The sequence below is a fragment of the Eptatretus burgeri genome, chromosome 7, assembly GCF_056783735.1.
Source record: "Eptatretus burgeri isolate ZD-2024b chromosome 7, Ebu_testis_v1, whole genome shotgun sequence".
Taxonomy (NCBI): domain Eukaryota; kingdom Metazoa; phylum Chordata; class Myxini; order Myxiniformes; family Myxinidae; genus Eptatretus; species Eptatretus burgeri.
The window spans coordinates 89,148,129-89,170,293 of NC_140967.1; the positions used below are offsets into that span (position 1 = coordinate 89,148,129).

The 22,165-nt window shown below is 41.5% G+C and overlaps 1 protein-coding gene across 2 annotated transcripts in view; it reads left to right on the top strand.

Annotated features, from left to right (window-relative positions):
- Window positions 1–22,165, top strand: part of XPO1 (exportin 1) — a 133,289-nt gene that overhangs the window by 67,554 nt on the left and 43,570 nt on the right. For both annotated transcript variants that reach the window (XM_085890382.1, XM_085890381.1), the window contains exons 11-15: window positions 2,711–2,869; window positions 12,713–12,910; window positions 14,151–14,289; window positions 14,553–14,734; window positions 20,590–20,746. In XM_085890382.1, coding sequence (XP_085746508.1) covers window positions 2,711–2,869; window positions 12,713–12,910; window positions 14,151–14,289; window positions 14,553–14,734; window positions 20,590–20,746 — 835 coding nt within the window. The remainder of the gene's footprint in view (window positions 1–2,710; window positions 2,870–12,712; window positions 12,911–14,150; window positions 14,290–14,552; window positions 14,735–20,589; window positions 20,747–22,165) is intronic.

A 22,165-nucleotide genomic window follows, 5' to 3' on the forward strand; every position in this document is an offset into this window, starting at 1 on the left:
TTAAAAAATGATCCTCATGCAGTTTGTTTATCAATAAAACATGTCATTTTGACTTGTCTCTGAATAAAGATTATCGGATTGACTGACTTCAACAATTCTAAAAATTGGTTCCACAGTGTGTCAACTGTCGATTAAGTTATTGTGCAACTTTGAACTTTTAGAACTTTTGATGTACACATGATAGAAACGTACTGTAAGTAGCATATGAAAGCATAATTCATAAAGTTTTGTTGATACTAATGTTGTTGTTATTATATCCCCATGCTTTTTGAAAAATTGGGGGATATTATAATTCACTTTGTCTGTCTGTCAGTCACGCTACTTCCTCCTAAACTGTTATGCAGCAATTCATCAAACCTGGCAGTTATGATCTCATCACATGGCAAGAAGGTGCAAGAGCAGTTTCATTTTTGGCCCTGCCAATACCATCGAATGCAACATTTTAATTAAACTTTGTATATGTAGTCAACATTGGGGGACGCATGAAATATATGAGGATTTTTTTTTTTGTATTCGGCCACCACGGCAGCGGGTGTGGGGTCTTTGGGTCCCAGAGGTCAAAATGGGAAAAACTTTTTTTTTAACTCAAAATTAGATATTGGGTCGTTCCTGGTGGAACTTTTTGCCATCTTTCAACTTTGCTTAAGGTGGTAAGCATGGGAATTTGTGATGGTGCGCCATCGACTTAGCTCATCAACTTAGCTGGCTTTACGGCTAAGGTGGCTGGCTTAACATTTTAGGGTCTTTAGTTCAAGCCCTTGTTACAACATTAAATCAACACCAGGTGGGTTGACTCAGCCTGTCATCCTTCCGAGGTTTTGAGTACCAGCATACTGGTAACAGGCGCACATTATGGATTTCATCAGCGGCACATCTGTGCCCACAGAAAACTATGCAGCCAAGCAGCCACAGGTTACATACGAATAAATAAATAACTTGGCTTTAGTTGCTGTTGTTAAATCCACAATTCCCCTGGGTTTCTTGATGAGTTCATATTTTCTGATTGGAGAACTTCTACATCAATGATAAAGTCAATTACCGCATTTGGTTTCCAAACTACGATGATTAAATATTTCATGTATCACCTTTTACCAGTAAGACCCGGCTCCCTGCCCATCTGCTTAGAATGTACGACGGTTCTTGAATGATGTCTTCCCACCTCATTCGTCTGACCTGTCCCCATTGGACTACATTTAACGGGACTACATAAAACTGTTGTTTGCTCATCCAAACCACATTCTTTGGATAAACTTCGGGATACGATCACACGCAGTTCATTAAATTATTCCACAGCTACTGGAGAATGTTTTCAACAAGTTGGAAAATCGAATTGAACAATATATTATGAAAGATGGTGGTTATGTTGAAGGCTAAAAATGATTGTGTAAAAACTTGATAAATTACGCTTTCATGCACAGTTTATAGTTTTTCTCTCATGTGTTCATCATCGGTTTTCAAAGTTTCACAATGACTTTATGAACACCTCGTACAGTCAACATAAAATTAAATCGATTATCCCATCAAAAGTTTTCCTAAATAGTCATGAAAGCAAACCGTGATAAGATAAATTACTGAGAAAAGAAACAAATATTTATTTGCCTTATTTTATCAAAATTATTTTAAAAGACTTGTGGAAAATCAGATAATCATTTCAGCATTTTACAATTTCATAAATCAAAAGTCATTTGTGTTACAATGCAACGTTTTTAAAGATCAAACTCGGACATGTCGCTCGAAATACAGGAATCATCATCCATTATCATCATCATCATCATCATCACTTTACTCATTAGAGAGTGTTGGTGAAGCTGTTCTTGGGCAAGGGTTCAAGTTAAGGTTATGCTGGGTGGTTTGTCATTGCCTTCCCAGTTGTGAGGTGGTGCAATAATTCCTATTTTGTATCAGGGTGTCAGTGATGACACTGATTTGTCAGTTTCATGCCAAAATGACCCCAGATTGTAAATAAGAGCTTTGATTTGCTTTCACAATGATGCTTATAATTATCTGTGACGATTCTGCACAAAAGTCTGTGGTGGTTCAGACGGACAGCCTCGATTATATTTCAAAGATGTTTAGTTGGACTGGTGGGCTCTACAAGTGAGAGATCTCTGAATGGAACATGCAGTTCATTCACGTTTGGCTCTTCTTTCCAGAGAATTACAGCTGGGTTGAGGCCAAAATCACTACGAACTTGTCTTCATTTCCAACAAGGAAATATTGCATCTTCCATGAGATTCTTCTCGTAATCACTTGGCACAAAGTAGTTGAGACACACATTCTGTTGTGAAGGAGGGTTTCTTTGTTTTTTTTTCTTGTGAGCCATTATTTATAACTTGTGGGTCCCTTCAATGGGATGATAAATTGATAATCCCTGCAATTTATTTGTTGAATATATAAATAGTACCATTTCTGCTAAACTATTGCAGAATTCTGCCATCCAGGCGCCAATCTTATTGTTTCATTGTAGATCGCTCACATTGTTTTGAATGAAGAAGTAACGTCCTGTGAAAAACACCTTTTAAAAAACTTGGAAGACTGATTGAGTAATTGTTTTTGATCAATACAGCTCTTTGTTTTTCGTTTTAACTTGGTCGATAATGATTGTTATTTTTTGACAATCGCTGACGTAATGCTCACTGTAAAACAATTGATCATAAACGTGTTATGCCTGTTGCCTCATGAATTTTTGTTTGTTTCTACTTCCCTATAGATGTTGCCTCTGAGTACAAACATCCGCATTGCATATGCGTCAGGCAAGGACGACGAGCAGAACTTCATTCAGAATTTGAGTTTATTTCTCTGCACTCTGCTGAAGGAGCATGGTGGCACCATTGAGAAGCGCCCTGATCTCCGTGAGACGCTCATGGAGGTTAGTCCATGTGTCAGTGTGAGATGCTTTGGGATGTTTTTATAACTAACACCACCCCCCCTCCCTCCACCCCAGCAACCACCCACCTCCCCTGGCTCCTGAAAGCCATACACCATGGTTTAGTTACTACAATGGAGAATTTGTGTACATCTATATATTACTAAAACTCTCATCATGTATTAATGTATGTATGTATGTATATGTATGTTCCCGAAATACAGCAAAAATGGTACACGATAGCGCAAAATTTTTAGGACCACCTTACCATTCGCTTGCGGTGTGCAGTATCAAGTTTCGTTCAAATCGGGCAACGAAAAAAATTATTTAAAAAAAATCAATTTCCGATTCAGTCAAGTACTCTTCGGGAGAATTTGATTGATGCAAACAACCTCAGCGGTATAGTTCGCTGGAGCTATCTTTTTTTTTTTTCTTTTCTTGAAATGATTTTTTTTCATCAACCGCTGTCACAACGGGAACCCAATGGGTTCACGGGTCGTCTAGTTATATTACTAAATGTGTAAAATAACGCCCCCCCCCCAATCATTCCCCGAATATCTGGACTCGCCCAACACAGATACTAATAAATATGTAAGAACTGATGCAAAAACCCGAACTGGATCAGAACTGGAACCCAAGTTTTTGATTTTTATTATTATTATTTTATTTGTATACAATGTCGAGGCTCGTATAAGAGTGAATATGCAAAACATGTAACAAAGGGAGCAAGAGGGGCAGGAGATAGAAGCACAAAACAGTGGGGAACAGACGTTAGGAGATCTGTGGAAGGGAGAGGGATGGGGCGGGGAACACAGGGAAAAAAGATGGGCATTACAGTGACTTTCAGGAAGGAAAACAGGGAATTTGAAGGAAGTTGTTTGTTTGTTTGTTTTCACGAGGTTCGATCGTTAGGAAAAACCAGTAGTCTCGCTTTCACATTTGGGATATTGGATGTCTGTATCTCCTTAGTTCTCTGATCTGGGTTTTCGTTGAAGCACTTTGTTACCTTAAATTAACATTTTTGAGGTCAATTTTGAATGAATACACTTAAGCTATTCATTCATTAATATAAACATGTTTGGCTTTTGGGAGAGCAATTTGTGATTTATTGATTTATTTTGGTCCTGTTTGGCCATGAAACCCAGCACGAATTGGTGCGGTTGAGCTTTGTTCAATGATAAAGCCTTCTAATAAACTGCTCTAAAACCCCAATAAAACGTCCATTTTCACCGGATGTTTTGCATACCGAGAGGGGCACAAGGACTGCTAAAATGCCCCCGAACAACATCAGAGAGTGGAGAACAACGACCATGGCATTTTTTTTTCTTCGTAGTTACGGGTCTTCTGTTATTTGGATGTGTGGATAAAAGAGGTCCGACTGCATGCACATTTCATACTGTACATTTACAAAATACAATTTCACATTGATATCTTCAATTCTGATGTGTTTTTGCTTTTAATGATTCGTATATTAATTAATTTGTATGTGTGTGTGTGTGTGTGTGTGTGTGTGTGTGTGTGTGTGTGTGTGTGTGTGTGTGTGTGTGTGTGTGTGTGTGTGTGTGTGTGTTTGTGTGTGCGCGCTGGCGAAACAGTTGATAAGGTGACATGAGCTTAGCAGAGCTGCAGTGTATTGTACACCGTAGCAGAGCTACAACCTATGTATTGTAATCCAGCCAATACTGGGAAGATAATTTAATTTTCAGTTTTATAGACCAGTCCACCCCGGAGAGGGAACATCCACAGACATGTGTTTCGGGCTTGTTGCAGCAATGCCAACCCTCCCGATTTCATCGGGAGGCTTCCGAAAATTCACCCAAACTCCCGCCCTTACGATCACTATCCTTATCCTCCCGAAATTTTGATATTTTTGCACTGTTCACTAATCAGAATGTACTGGTATGAGAATTGAATGAAAAGCATCGTCTGCTACGTATAGCATGTGGTAACTCCATAACGTTCGCTGCTACCAAATTGTATGTAAAAAATTGCAAATTCAAATGAGGAGCAGCGAAACATTGGGTCTGGATCTCGCTTATGCGATCATGCACTGAGATTTAGTGCATGCGGTTTGTGTGCAATACAGTGCATGCGGTATGTATGCACAGTGTATATGCATGCGATACGCTCACTGCATGCAGCTGGGCCCCGTACCAGCCCGGCGGTCGCGACCACCGTGCGGTGTTTAATTTAACAGCCGCTACAGTTCTACGAGTCGCGCTGCAGCTGTGGAACATCGACTTCGAAGTTACCGATGCTTCAAGCCCTCGATGTTGATTACGAAATGGCAGAAAAGAAGCTTACGAAGACCAAGAAATGGTCTCAGAAGTACAAGACCGAATACAGTCTCCAATACCCGTGTATTCGAAAGTCTGAAAGAGGAATTCATCATGCGTATTGTACAGTATGCAGCGTTGATATTTCAGTTGAGCACGGAGGTCGCGATGATATTCGGAAGCACGTTGGAAGCAAACGGCACACAGACATTGCAAAGGAGAGATCTTCGAGCACGAGTACCGGTACACTTCTGAATTATTTCACCAAACAAGGGACAAGCGAGGAAGAGGATGTTACCCGAGCGGAACTTCTCTTTAGTGGATTTATTGTGGAACATAACTTGCCCATATCAGTCTCAGATCATGCTGGACCTCAATTTCAAAAGATGTTTCCAGATTCAAAAGTTGCTTCAAAGTATGGATGTGCAAGAACAAAAACTTGCAAGATGTGCAAGATGTGCAAGAACAAAAAAAAAAAAAAAAAAAAAAAAACAAGAACAAAAAGCAAGAAAAAAAAAAGAAAAAAAAAAGAAAAAAAAAAAAAGAACAAGAACAAAGAAGAAAAAAAGAACACTGGTCAACAATTTTTTACTTTCTGAATGTTGTGTAGATTTCTACAAGTGAATTAGGGTATTCTGGCACTGCTGAATCAGGAAATGGCATCCGTTTCTCTCCATCAGGTCAGGTTTTTGTGCTAAGTTGATTTGAAAAAATCAGATCTTGTGACAAAATCAATTACATTTTTGTGGCATTATCAGCTGATTTTTGTCAACACATATCATCCTAAACATGTTTTTAAGAAAAAAAATGTTTTGCCAACAACATTTATTGATTACATGATAGAAACATCGATTACTGTCATCTGAATGGTGGGCATTGATAAAGGTAAGTACAAGTAAATTGCATGTTGCGTCACCACTGTTCAAACTTCAGGGCTTGAACTTCCGTTTCTTCGAACTCCTGGAATGTTCAGCGGCAGGGAGGTCTCTCTTCAGATTCCAACAGTAGTCAGCCATCATGACTGCGTCCCAGCGACCCTGATACCTGGTCTCCATCTCCTTCATGTCCTGATGGAATCTCTCCCCTGCTCGTCACTCATTGAACCCAGGTTCTCAGGAAACCGGTTCATATGTGAAAATAGGTAGTGCATCTTGATGCTCATGTTGCAGCCCAGGTTTCTGAAAGCAGTCAGCATGTTGTTGACAAGTTCTGCGTAGTTTCTGGCCTTATTGTTGCCAAGAAAGTTCTTCACTACCAAAACAAATGTCTTCCACGCTTCCAGTTCCACTTCATTCATTGAGTTTTTGAACTCTGGATCTCTGATGAGCTGACGGATCTGAGAACCATCAAAGATGCCAACTTTCAACTTCTCCATGGTCAATCCTGGAAAAGCCTGGCACAAGTAAGTGAAGCAGTCACCATCTTTGTCCAGAGCCTTGGTGAACTGCTTGATTAAGCCGAGCTTGATGTGCAGCGGTGGGAAGAGTATTCTGTCTCTGTCCACCAGAGGGTCGTTGATGACGTTCCTTTCTTTGCATGGCACCAATTCCTCCCGCACAGGCCAGTCCTTCTTCGTGTAATGCTGAGCACGGTCCCTACTATCCCACATGCACAGAAAACATGGGTACTTGGTGAAGCCAGACTGTTGTCCCAACAAAAAGTTCACCATCTTCAGGTCAACACAAATAAACCACTTATGCTGATCATAACCAATTTTCTCCAGCACGTACTTCACCGCTTCATACTTCTCCTTCAGTGTAGTCGAGTGAGCGATGGGTACAGAGGCAAACTGGTTGCCGTTGTGTAGCAGAACACATTTCAGTGATCGCTTGCTGCTGTCAATGAACAGTCTCCAATCTTTGGGTTCGTACTGTGGCACTCCAAGCTTGAGCAGAAGCGCATGTCATAAATTGGCGCATGTAGGTATTGTACATTCTTCAGAGTTCGTTATTTCAAGAAATACAACTTTTTTGTATCACATTATTACAAAATCTGCCCCATTAACTTTAGTTTTGATCCACGAACTTTATGCTTTGCCTCACCAATTTTTGGAAGATTTTGAGGTTTTATGACTTCAAACTGATCCCTTTTCGACATAATCACCTAGAACTATCGTACCTGAATACTTCTTGTCATTAAAATAATTATTTCCAATTAAAACAATTATTTGACATGACATTTTACCCCCACCAACTTCTTCTAAAATGCTCCACACATGCGTACATGTGAACAAAAATGTAAAAAACGACATGTGGCCATATCTCAAAAACTTGACCTGATTGAACAAAACTAATGTGAGTTTTGGATTCAGCGCATCAGATTCGTCCTAAATCAGCTTAAAAGATGCAGACAACAAATTTGTTGTTGACCAGTGTAATTGGTGAGTTGTCAAATGTTACTGCTTCATCTATTGCCGATATTGCTAGACTAGCTCCATTTAGCCTAGCTACAGACGGTAGCAATGACAGTGGTGAGGCCCAGCTATATCCTGTCCTGATTTCGTACTATGACAACAGTGCTGGGATTGTGAAGCAAGGTTTGCTAAGTTTGCCTGCGTGCAAACAAGATTCCACTGGAGAAAACATTTTCAAACTGCTTGATCATGAGTTCAGTGACAGGAAAATTCCGTGGGGAAATTGTGTTTCCTTTTGTGCTGATAATGCCTCTGTCATGGTGGGCAAGCACAAAGGAGTCGCTGCTTATATCCACAAACAAAATCCAGAGTGCAACATCATGGGATGCCCTTGCCATATGATGCACAATACGGCCAAGAAGGCGGCTCAGGCCTTACCCATTGAATTAGATGACTTTCTCATCGATATTTACTACTACTTGGACAAAAGGAGTAAACGCGTCAAAGGAGTGAAAGCACTGCAAGAACTCTGTGATGCCCCGACACAAGATTCTGAAGCATGTCGCAACAAGGTGGCTGTCCCTTGGTCAGTGCCTAGACAGGCTGATTGAACAGTGGGAGCCACTTCGCCTCTTCTTCAAAGAAGAAGTACGAAGAAAAATGCAACCAACTGTAGCCAAGACTCTAACAACGAGCAAGAAGGACGGCACTGTATCTACTGCCAGTACTGGCACTGCAGGATCAAGCACTAGTGGAGCAGCATTCACCACTACCACTGCAGTATCTGCTGCGAAGAAGACAGCAGGGACAGCACCAAAACCAATGCTGAGAGCAGGTAGCATCACCGGCCCTTCATCACGTTCATCTACAAAGCAGATTCCTTCAGAGTCGAGAAAGACTGTGATAGTCCCATCTACAGGCAAAGAAGGACCCAAGTTAAGTTCTGCTTTTGCCAAATCACTTGATAGAAGCTCAGCAAAACCTTCGAATCAGAGGTCTTCTTCCTTGGCTGCACCTACCTCAAGCTCTCTCCTCAAACGTAAAATTGGATCTGGTACTACGAGTCTGACCTCTTCTGCTGGCAGTAAACGCAAGTGTGATCGCCCTGCGGCTAAGTGTACTACGAGTTCTACAACTAAAAGCGCATCTTCCTCAAACACTGTGCAGGAATCTAGAGAAAAACGTGTCAACAGGATGTTCTTGTCTCCACAAACAAAACTCTATTGTTTCTTCCTTCGATATGCTAACAAGCTTTTTGAGAAGGGGAATCTTCTGCTCCAAAGAGACGAACCCTGTATTCATCTCCTGCACGGAGAATTGAATGGTCTTCTGAAAGATATCTTCGTATGGGTTTTGAAACCATCGGTGTCATCGGTTGCTCTGGTAAATGTACCCTTCTCTGACAGAAATCATCAGAAGAATGATGAGGACCTCATGATTGGGAACGATGCCAAACTGTATATAAGGGAACAAAGGAGTCTCAAGAAATCCACCTTCACTCTGAGTGAGTCAGACATCCAAGGTTTCTTCAGTGCAGTTCGCTCATATTATGTGAAAGCCTGCAATTATATCTTCAAAACCTGGCCGCTAGATGATGAATTAGCCAAGCATGCTCAGGTGCTGGATGTTAAGCTACACCAAGAAGTGGGGTTTGACTGTGTGGAGTTTTTCATCAAGAAATTCCCCTGTCTGTTCAGTGGCGGTGATAGTGACATAGACAGTCTTGAGAGTGAATTCGCTCACTACCAGGCAGATGCCTCCATAGCTACAATTGCTACTGAGACAGTGAGAGTGGATGAGCAGTGGCATCGGATTTCACAGCTCACAGATCCCTGCACTGGTGCCAAGAAGTATCCTAATTTGAGCAAAGTGATGAAGGGAATCTTGGTCATTCCTCATTCGAACGCATCATGTGAGCGGGCACTCAGTCTTGTACGGAAGAATCATACTGAATTTCGTCCCAATTTGAGTGTCAAAACCCTGGAAGCTCTCTTAATTGAAAAACTAGCTCATAACACCCCTTGCTACCAGAGAGAATACAGCAAAGACATAATCAGAAGGGCTAAAAGAGCCACACAGCTGTCACTCAGCAAAGCTGCCATGGAAAAAGCAAGCAGCAGTAGTACCAGCCAGTAAGGGAAGAAAAATATTGCTTCTTTTGTGCTTTTTGTTAATCTTTGATTGTCCCCTAACTTACTAATATTAACATACATGTAACATTAAAAAGTGCACAATTTTCCCCTTTTTTTGTTCAAAAAGTGGGAATTCTTAACATGTTAAATGCTCCAAAATAGGGGTCAGAGGGCAATAGAGAGCATCTAGAACCCCAGAGCTTCCAGGGCCCTAAGGCGGGCCCTGGACCCCGCCGCAAGGGTCGAGCGCTCCGCGCTCGAGATGTGCGCTTCGCGCACATTATTTGGTGTCGGTTGAAAATCCTCCCTAATTCTGATTTCCAAAAGTTGGCATCTCTGTTGTTGGCCCTCATCTTATGAGGGAGGCCTTTTTTATACAAAACCTTTAAATAGCTTGGGATGTGCACCTGACTCCATGACCAAAGTACACAGTCGAACAAGACTGTCACATGAGCATACACATACATATTTCATATGCCCGATAACCTCAGCCCGAAGGCTGAAGTGCAAGGTCGATCAAACACACATCCTTACGCCAAAGGGTCAGAATGTATGGTCATACAATCGGACCACTCCTCAATAGGAGTAGGTTCCAATGACAGTGAGGAGCAGAAGCTCCTCCCCAGAGTGGACTCATCAAACCCAACTAAACATTATTGAGATCCCACCCCATTTTTTTCATGTTTTCACGGTTCTTCTTCACGGGCGTATTTGTGGTTTTTCATGGTGTTTTCATTTTCCCTCATGAATCATTAAGCTGAGAACCTATCCCCCCTTTCTCCATTGAAACGATGTCCCGCTATTCGCTGATTCGCTATTGGTGGCATTTTCCAGAAACATATCCCCCATAAATAGCGAGGTCCGACAGTATATACTGAATATCGCTCTAACGCTTGCATTGTTGGTGACGGTGATGTTGACACTTCGATTTCTAGTGCGGTTATGATTTAAATTGTTGAGCGGCAACCTATTAATTATATTATATTATAACCACACTAGAAATCGAAGTGTTAACATCACCGTCATACCGAAAAAAAAAAAACCCAAAAAAAAAAACCAGGGAGTCTGGAACACTGACGCTAACTTATTACATTGACGTGTTTCGACTTGTGAGTAACGTGTGTCAACGATCGCGTAACGTGCCTACAACACGTTACTCATAGGTTAGAAATAACTTTCGGGTACGCTAAACATTACCTCGACGTGTTTCGACTTATGAGTAACTTACAAGTAACGTGTGTCAACAATCGCGTAACGTGCCTACAACTTATGTCCAGCATTATGCGGAACGTGTGAGTCAAACGCTGGCATACTTCGAAAAATTTCAAGCATGGAAAATTTGTCTAACACCTCGGCATACTACGAAGTATGCCAGCATGCTACAACGTATGCCAGCATGCTCTTAACGTATACAAACTTACCCATAACGTATTCGACGTGTGCCAGCGTTTTAGCCAAATTTTGCATACATCAGGCATACGCTGGCTAAATCGTCAAGGTGTGACAGGACCTTTAGGCTTGTGTGTGGCTGCTCAGCCATGGAAACCCATTTCATGAAGTTATCGACGAACAGTGTTTGTGCTGACGTTGCTTCCAGTCAGCTTGGAACTCGGTAGTGAGTGTTGCAACCGACGACAGACGATGTTTTCCACGCTACGTGCTTCAGCACACTGTGGTCCCAGTCTGTGAGCTTGTGTGGCCCACCACTTCGCAGCTGAGCTGTTGTTGCTCTTAGATGCTTCCACTTCACAATAACAGCACTTGCAGTTGACCGGGCAGCTCCATCAGGGCAGAAATTTAATGAACCGACTTGTTGGAAAGGTGGCATCCTATGACGGTGCCATGTTGAAAGTCACTGAGCTCTTCAGTATGGCCCATTCTCCTACCATTTTTTGTCTATGGAGATTGCATGGTTGTGTGCTTGATTTTATACGCCTGTCAGCAATGGAGAGGAGGAGGAGATTGGGACCATACTCTGTGCAGAGCGTTGGTGCTGCTTAAGCAGTCTCCTTGGCTATTGGGCGCAATCCTGGATGGGTCACCACTCCGACACAGTATATCAGCATGCTGGCACTCATTTTGCCAACCTCGGAAGGATGACAGGCAGAGCCAACCCCACCTGGTATTAATTCAACAGCTGAGTGGGATTTGAACTCAGGACCCTAGTATCCAAAGCCTGCCACCCGAACCATTAAACAAACACCAGGCATTGTCAGCAATGAGTGTGGCTGAAATAGCCGAATCCATGTACTTTTGGCCATAAAGTGTGGAAACATAGGCGAATGTACATTATAAATGGTTTATTGACATTACATTACAATCTATGATACTAGCGATACCCGTGCACATGCACGGGATAGCAGTACAACATAGCTGGTAGCAGACGACAGACCGTATATGGGGAATGACAAAAATACGCATTGTGCAAAATGCAAGTGGTACTATGGAATGCCAAGACTTCCCAAACATTGTCGGCATGTCTGCTAAGTGCCACAGCAATTTCATAGGGATCGTGTGACGGCGAGCCGAGATTTTAGTGTGCAAGCTTGGTATTATAATAGAGATGTTCAATGACATTACATGACATGGTCAATATGTTGTCCCACATGAGACCTTCGCCGCTCCTTGTTGTTTGGTAGGGGAGATCCAGTGTGGATTGTCTTGCGGCCAGTACTGCATGTTTTGTTTGTTCACCTCCCCGTTCACCTGGTGTGTGTGTGTGTGTGTGTGTGTGTGTGTGTGTGTGTGTGTGTGTGTGTGTGTGTGTGTGTGTGTGTGTGTGTGTGTGTGTGTGTGTGTGTGTGTGTGTGTGTGTGTGTGTGTGTGTGTGTGTGTGTGTGTGTGTGTGTGTGTATATATATATATGTATATATATATGTATATGTATATATATATGTATATATATATATATATATATATATATATATATATATATATATATATATATATATATATATATATATATATATATATATATATATATATATCTGATGCAGTTGACCCTCTTGGCTTCCACCTTTTTGCTGGTTTTGTTTCAGAAATTGTTGTTTGAATGTCCTAATTTAAATGTATATTGCATTTTCAGGCTTTGCACTACATGGTTCTCATTTCGGAAGTGGATGAGACCGAGATTTTTAAGATATGCTTGGAGTACTGGAACCACTTGGCATCGGAACTGTATCGTGAAAACCCCATGCCTTCTGCTCCTTCACCTCTGCTTCTCGGGAATCATCACACGGAAGTGCCTCCTCGCCGACAGATATATCTACCAGTACTCTCCAAGGTTTGCGCACCTGCACTTTGTCAGGCCAGATTAGATCTGTGACTTGCTGCAGGTTGCATTTAAACCTGTACTAACCTGTTCCATGGTCAGGTTGTCGGCGACTAAACCGTCTCCCCCACCAGGTTTTTTGGTGAGGAAGGTGTTTGGATATGGACACCCAGCAGGATTAAAAACAAAACCTGTCAAAGGGCAGAGGAGCTCCTTGTGAGCCAACGGACATCCATATCTAGTGCCCAACTGTGTCTGCGGACGTCCTCCTGCAGTTGGGTTACTTCTTATTAGGAGGTTGGTGGCAGGATTTGCACTCCGGCCACCGTAAAACCCTTCATTCCGCAAAACACAAAAACGCAAAGTTTTTGCTCAACTCAAATTTTATTGCTCAAATCATTACAGAACCTCCTCTGTGCTTGACTATTGGTAGAAGGCAGTCGGGTTTGTAGGTGTCTTTGGGCTGTCTCCAAGCGTACACTCTACCACTCATGGACATCGGGAGAAGGGGACTCATCTGACCATATTACATTTTCTCCACTGCTCCAAATTCCAGTCCTTGTGCTCCATGTACCTCCTTTTGCAGGATAACGCAATCATTTTCATCATCAAGGTTTTGCATGTGTCAGCTCTGCCGTGAAACTCGATGTTGTGCAACTTGTGACAAGTTGTTTGATAGAGTTTGATTGGGTTACGTGTGTATTCGGTTCTGTAACCACTTTTTTACCTGCAGTCCTGGGAATTTTAGTTTGAATTGTTGACAACACGCCTCCATCCCAATTATCCAGCTTGCACTTCAGACCACTGTTGGACTTGCTTGTAGATATTTTTCTTTCTTTTCCCAAGCTGCCATTCCTTTGGAGACTGTTCCTTAAAACCTTAAAAGGTTTTGAGGTTTTGTTCGCAGAATCCCCAGCCCTGCGAGCACCAACATTTTGTCGCCTTTCATAGTCGCACAGGAAATTATTTGAAATTTCGAATTGCATGAATTGCAAACATTGTACTCCCTCGTGTCCATCATTATAATCACCCACTTTGAATACAGCAACTATGGACAACCGGAAAGAGGAAAATTGTTCACAAAACACTCCCATCTCACATAGATTACATTGTGATTCATTCGTTCATTGGGACCATACTCTATGCAGAGCGTTGGTGCTGCCTAAGCAGTCTCCTTGGCTATTGGACACAATACTGGATGGGTCGCCACTCTGACACAGGATACCAGATGGATGTTGTGTGACCTTGCCAGGTTCGTCTGACAATGGTGAGCCGTATGGCAAAGCCAGAGGAGGTGTTGGTGGTGGAAAATGAACAAGGCGAGGTTGTACGCGAGTTCATGAAAGACACGGATTCCATCAACCTTTACAAGAACATGAGGGAGACGTTGGGTACGGAGCTGACATGTTTGCTTTCCTGTCAAGTGTGCCGTGATGCTTGCTGATATAACGGGAGTCTTCCAGCCAAAGCTATTTTGTTTTTCAATGGCATTTTTCTTTTCCATTTATGATAATTGATCATAAAGTTGAAAGTGATCTGCAAATGATTAATCCAATATCAAGGATTGATTTTTTGAAATTAATTGTTTGAAAAAAAAAAATTCCTCGAAGTTGTCTTGATTTTGTTGCCCCCCCCCCCTCCCCCACTCACTCAGTGTATCTTACACATTTGGATTATGCGGATACTGAGCGTATCATGACGGAGAAGCTACATGCACAAGTCAATGGACTTGAATGGTCTTGGAAGAACCTGAACACACTTTGTTGGGCCATTGGATCCATCAGTGGTGCCATGCATGAGGAGGATGAGAAGCGGTTTCTGGTCACAGTCATCAAGGTAAGGTCATCGATTCTTAAACCATTTGACACTGTGTGGATCTTCAACACTTTATTTGAGCAAATTGGAGAGGATGTTATTTTGGTCTAGTTACATACAGTGCCTATAGAAAGTCTACACCCCCTTTCAAAATTTTCACATTTTGTTGCATAAAGCCTGGAATTAAATTTCATTAAATCAGACTTTTTCATCTTTATTTACACATCGTAATCCACAACTTCCAAGTGAAAAACAAACTCCACAAATTTCAGAAAGTAAATTAAAAATTCAAAACTAGAATATCTTGGTTGGATAAGTGTCTACCCCCTTGAGTTAATACTTGGTGGAAGCACCTTTGACAGCAATTACAGCTGTGAGTGTTGGGATAGATCTCTACCAACTTTGCACACCTTGATTGAGCAATATTTGCCCATTCTTCTGTACAAAACTGTTCAAGCTCGGTCTAGTTGCATGGAGAGCGTTGATGGACAGTAATCTTCAAATTGTGCAACAGATTTTTAATTGGATTTTGGCCGGGGCTCTGACTGGGCCACTCAAGGACATTTATCTTTTTGTTCCTTAGCCACTCCAGTGTAGCTTTGGCTGTGTGCTTCGGGTCGTTGTCATGCTGAAAGGTGAACTTCCGTCCAAATTTCATCTTTCTTGCAGAGGGTAGCAGGTTTTCCTCGTATTTTTCTGAATTTTTCTCCATAAATTTTCCCTTCTGTCCTGATGATGAGAAATATCCCCATAACATGATGCTGCCACCACCATGCTTCACAGTAGGGATGGTGTTCTTTAGGTGAAGTGCTGTGTTGGGTTTGCGCCAAATGTAACATTTTGCATTTAGGCCAAAAAGTTCCATCTTGGTTTCATCAGACCACAAAATGTTTTGCCATGTGGCTTCAGAATATCCAGTCTATTTTTGCACACTTCAAACAGGACTCAAGGTGGTCTTTTTTGAGTAATGGCTTCCTTCTTGCTATCCTACCATACACCTTCTTGGTCATTTATTTTGAGTAATGGCCAGACTTGTGGAGTGCTTGGGATACTGTTGTCACATGCACACAGTGACCAGTCTTTGCCATAAAGGCATGTATCTCTTTCAAAGTTGCCATTTGCCTCTTGGTGGCCTCTCTGATCAGTCTCCTTGCTTTTTCATCCAGTTTGGAAGGATGGCCTGATCTAGGCAGGGTCTTGGTGGTACCGTATTCCTTCCACTTCTTAATGATTGTCTTGACTGTGTTTGAAGGGATATTCATGCCCTCTGAAATATTTTTATACCCATCTCCTGGTCTGTGCCTTTCCACAACTTTATCCCGGAGGTCTTTTGAAAGCTCCTTGGTGCTCATGGTTGAGTCTTTGCTGTGACATGCATTGCTCAGCAGAGGAAGCCAACAAGAACAGCTGATTTTATTCTGAAATAATCAGAATCACTACAGTTTAACACACGTGGAGGCCAATTAACTTGGTGTGTGATATTGAAGGTGATTGGTTACACCTGAGCTAATTTACAATTTTATTATAAGGGGGGTGGGCACTTATCCAACCAAGATATTATAGTTTTGTATTTTTAATTAATTTTCTGAAATTTGTCGAATTTGTTTTTCACTTGGAAGTTGTGGGTTACGATGTGAAAATAAAGGTGTGAAAAGTCTGATTTAATGCAATTTAATTCCAGGCTATAGGGCAACAAAAGGTGACAATTTTAAAAGAGGGTGTCGTCTTCCTCTCGGCATTGTGTATCATGACATTTGTGTATTTGTCCCCATTATGCCTACACATTGTATTTTGTGTTTCGAATCAAGTGCCGTCCTTGACCTCGCTGAATGCTTAATCTTCGTAATATTGATTTCACAAACTATTGGCAGCATCTCGTAGATGCTGCAAGCAACCTACCTCTGTTAAAGTGCAATAAACTAATTTCATCAGACATTGAAATATATTTAATCCAAACGTGCACAAACAAAACAAAAGCAGCAATACTCCCGAGTCGAACAAAAATTGATAAAAAGTTCTTTTTCTGAGAGATACTGGGTAACACCATGCATCAGCAGAAGTGCTTGTGGAAGTGACGTCACAGTGCCAGTAAACTGCTCCTGAGCCGCCACATTGGAACACAGCTCGTCATGCCGATGGATCTTTCTGTTGGACTGGAACCATATTCTTTCAAACGCGAATACATTGAAGGATAGCAAAATAATGTATAAACGGCATCGACTTCGGAGGAACAAAGTGACAATGACAGTGACAGGGTTGAGGAGAACGTAGGCAGAGAAAGCTGAGACTGGTATGAATGCCGACATTGTGAATAAATGCTTACATCATGGGAACGCACGTGTTGCCAGGACTGGGATTTGCTATACGATGAATTGAACAAAAATGACTGTTCTTTTGTAACTCTAGTTCCTGGCGTCGAGAATATGGTGAACCCAGACGTTTTAGTAACTCTTTTCATTAATTTCTTGATGTGGAAGGGGTCGAGCAAGTTAGAGCCTGATACTTTGCAGAGCAGGTATTGTTCCATTTATTTATTTAATGTTGATACTTGAGTCATCAGGAAAGCCAAGGCTTGTAAAAACTCGTGTGTAACTTTTAGTTGTCCGGTGTGTGGCTGTTCCCAAGTGTAGACAGAACGTCCAAGAAAACACCCTCCATAACATCGTTTATCTTTTTCATGTCACGTTTAACAGCTCTTGCCTCCTCAGCTCTTGTTCGTTTTCGGAGCTTTGTATTGGGAAAAATGGTTGGATATGAGTCTTGTACCAATGTTTTCTTTTCCATGTGGTATCCTAATAGTTCAGCCTGTCTTTAAGCCTGGTGTTGGATTCGTGGTTGGGGTGGCTGGCTTGGGATCTTAGGGTCCTGAGTTTGAGCCCCGTTGGCCACTGAATTAACACCAGGTGTGGTTGACTTAACCTGTCATCCTTCCGAGGTCGGTGAAATGAGCACCAGTGTACTGATGTCGGGGCACAGCATCAGCGGCATAGCCTCTCTCCAACAAAATGATAGCTACCCAGCAGCCAAGCTGCCATACACAAGAAGAAGAAGCCTGTCTTTGTTGCACCATTTGAAAACACCAAGGCTCAAAGTGGTCTTCATAAACTATTTTGTGCCTTCCCCAAAAATATTTGTCATTAGCATGACCAGTTCCTATATTGTGAAGCCACTTCATTGCTAACTGTCTCTTCTCTGGGTATTTATCCACATTTGGGATCTGGAAAAAGCTTTTACTGCAATTTCCTCTCATTGACCCAGCCGTACGCCTAACACTTTCTGTACGGGCGCTGTGACGTCACATTCTCATGAAATCTCGCTGCAGCCCAATGGCGGCAAACAGTGTATATGGATTCGCAATCTATATTGTTCAATATTTCTTAAAATACAATGATACTCAAAGAAAAATATGAGGGAAAATTAAAGTTGGCTTCGCTATCTGCGAAATGACTCGGCCAACTTTAATTGGCTTAGCTATTTCGAAAAGTTATCTTTCTTCAAAGCTCTGGGTTTAATTTAGAGGTTGACCGATATGTGTTTTTTCAAATGCCGATACCGATATTTAGGGATCTGGGGGCCGGGGGGGCTGATGACCGATATAATGCTGATATTTGCATCTGATTAAACAATTTAATAATAATTAAAAAAATGAAAATTACATAAAATAGTTGAACTTAAATTAACAAATTTATTTAACATAATATTAACTTTGCTTGCTTGCTTATACACAACATCACAGTACAATGTAGGCTCGTTGTCAACATTATTTTAATCATCAACACAATGATGATGTCAAGCAAAGCTTATACAGGTACTGCTTATACAAAGCTTGTGCAACCACAAATCTGGGATCCGAAAAACCGTTTTTTACCAGAAAACCACCACTTTTTACCAGAAACCACCACTTTTTCAAACAAAAACTACAATTTTGATATTTAGGTGAAAAAATGTCAAAAAAAAAAATTCCCGCTTCCCACGTAGTTCTCGTACTAGCGGCCATGTAAGAGTGGTCGCAGGGTGTGTTTCCCACCATTTGTTTCATTATTTCCACTTTGAGTGTCGTGTATATGTATATATGTATATGTATGTATATATGTATATGTATATATATATGTATATGTATATATATGTATATATATATATATATATATATATATATATATATATATATATATATATATATATATATATATATATATATATATATATATATATATATATATATATATATATATATATATATATATATATATATATATATATATATATATATATATATATATATATATATATATATATATATATATAGTAATCCTTCATTTAACGTGGTCGTTGCGGACTGAGAATTTCCTGCGTTGGCTGAAAACGTGTAAAACGGAAGTAATTTTCCCATAAGAAAAAAATGGAATTGGTGGAGGTTGTCAGGATGTGGGTGGATGGGGAAGAGACTCAGAGGGACACACACACACACACACACACACACACACACACACACACACACACACACACACACACACACACACACACACACACACACACACACACACACACACTTGTAAAATTAAACTTCATTAGCCTGTTAAATGGTGTTGCACGCGGTGATTGAGGCGGAGGGGTGCTACTGTGGAGTTATCGAGGGCAGGAAGGTGCAGGGTTGTCAACATCTGACTTGCAGTTTATCACATTGCAGTTATATCACTCACTTTCTTTAATGGCGAAACACTCTGAGTACTCTCTTTGATTTTATCAGCATTTGCACGAATCGTTCGTAAGGTGGATTCTGTCAGTCCAAGCGCTCCGCAAATGTTCACTGCTCCTATCGCTCAATTGCTTACAATTTCACCTTCATTTAAACAGCTTTCCTTTGTTTCTTAGGCACAGATTCACTCGTATCACTCGGTGATCCCTTACCAGTCATGGTGTCGAAGGATGCATGAGATATTATGTGCTAAGATTAGCAGAGGATTCGACTTTCGATGTGCCAACACACCCTAGCATCCCATGGCCCATGTCTTACTGGTTCAGTCAGTGTGGAGTGACGGCCGGATGTGTTTCAGATGCTTGTATTAAAGGACACTGTGTCTGTGTCAACTCAAATAAGCCATGTTACATATCCAACTGCATCTGTGTCCAAGATGACCACAGATATACAAGTACAGATTAAAATTTCCCATGGGAACCAGGGTGCGGGGCACAATGTGCTGCTGAGCGTGCGCGGCACAAACCTGGCACAAGTGCACCCGGCATGAATGGCAGATTTGGCTGCTGGCCCCCCGAGAGATGTCCTGCGTGCGAATGGTCACGAGACGGCTTGTGAGTGTGCGAAAGGCGCACTGTGTGAGAGCATGAAAGGTCGTGAGATGGCCCATGTTTGTAAGTGCCATGAGAAAGTCTCACGGTGTGAGAGTGGGCGTGTGAAAGGCTGTGAGGCAGCCCGTATATGTGTGACGTCCGCGGAGGTTCAGCAGCATGAACAGTGGGCGTGGCGAATACAGCTTTGTTTGTCATGGGGAATGAAACAAATTGAGATTTGAAAGCTAGGAATATACAGTACTGTTCAGTTTTGCCTTTTCCTCTTCGGCATATTCATCGCTGTGAGGAAGCTCTCACTGATGTTCTGCAGTAGCCATCTGACCTGAAGGGTGGCAACAGATGCCAAATTGACACAATGGGGAGCTCTAGCTGCTGAGCATCACGAGAAGGAATTGCCATATATCAGCCGATCTATCGGTCGACCGATAGTTCAATTGCGTCTTAATATCAAACATCATGAGATTCTCTATCAAAGGTTTTACATCTCCATAATAGAGCAAAAGGTATTGTGTATGGATCATTTACATGGCTCGAGTGACTAACATGTTTGTGCAAAATGATTTCAGGACCTTTTGGGACTTTGTGAACAGAAGAGAGGAAAGGACAACAAGGCAATCATTGCTTCCAATATCATGTACATTGTGGGGCAGTACCCACGCTTCCTGCGGGCACACTGGAAATTCCTGAAGACTGTGGTGAACAAACTCTTCGAGTTTATGCATGGTGAGGACAGATTTGATTTAATTTTCCATGGGAAAGTAAGTCTTTTATATTATACACTCTCTGCCATAAAAACCGAACATGTAGAATCGATCATGCAATTAAATTGTTGAATTGTTTATGTGATTGTTGCATCGATAAAGTAATTGCTTAAGGACTGTTCCAGCGTTCATTACCTCTGCCACCAAAGGTGGACGGAGGTTGTGTTTTCACACGTCTTTGTCTATCTGTTTGTTTGACGGTGAACAGGATATCTTAAAAAGTTATGGACGGTTTCGGACGAAACTTGGTGGACAGGTTGGGTGTGCGACAAGGACGAATCGGTTTGATTTTGGTGAGAAATGTACTTGGAAAAACCTTTAATTTTCACAAGTAACAATCGTATGAAAAATGACTCGGAGTGACACTTGGTGAAACAGAATGGCACTCGGTTGAGCTCATACCTCTGTCAGGCTGAACAGTTTACATTTTGTATCTCACTGATAGGTCGGACCTGAATCCGGGCATTAACCAAAATCAAATCGGCTTGTTTTTGTCACCGAACCAACTCATCCACGAGTTTTGTCACAACTCATCCACAACCTTTTGAGATATTGTGCTATGTATTGTTTTTGGCTCCATCTCTCACTGGTGAAGAATCACTTCTTCACCAGTGATCTCGGATTCGGATTCAGATCTTCACCAATATTGAATCGATTCGTTGTCATCACACACCAAACATGTCCACCAAGTTTCATCCAAATCGATCCACAACTTTTTGAGATATCATGTAATGTCGTTTTTTTTTAGCCCCCATCTCTCAATGGTGAAGAACTACTTAAAATTAAATAGTTCTCGTATCCGGATTCGGATCTTCACAAAATTTGAATCGATTTGTGCTTGTCACACACCCAACCTGTCCACTAAATTTCAACCAAATCCATCCATAACGTTTTGAGATATCATGCTACATATCGTTTTTGACTTCACCATCTCTCAATGGTGAAGAATCACTATAAAAAATTCTCGTATCCAGATCCGAATTTGGATCTTCACCAAAGTAATGCGTTGCTGCACTTGGCTGGTCACCTACATACGAACGTCACCTAAATTTCAGAACGATTGCTTGAAAACTGTGCCCAAAAATCACAAACACAAACACAACAGTCCAACACACTTGGCGAAAAGTTTTTTTAAAGAAAAAAACAAAACACAGTGGTGAAAACATAACCTCCTTCCACGGTGGTGGAATAAAAGCACAGACTAGTTGTGAAATGGTGAGAGCGTCCGCTCCGAGTCCAAGAGGTCGGTGGACTTTTAAAATGGTATGTGCTGCTTCTTTGCTCGACACTCAGCTTTTAAAAGGGTAGAGCATGGACAAACAACGTTGAGAAGGCAATGGCAAACCCCACCCAGTATAAATAACAATTACCAAAATCTGCT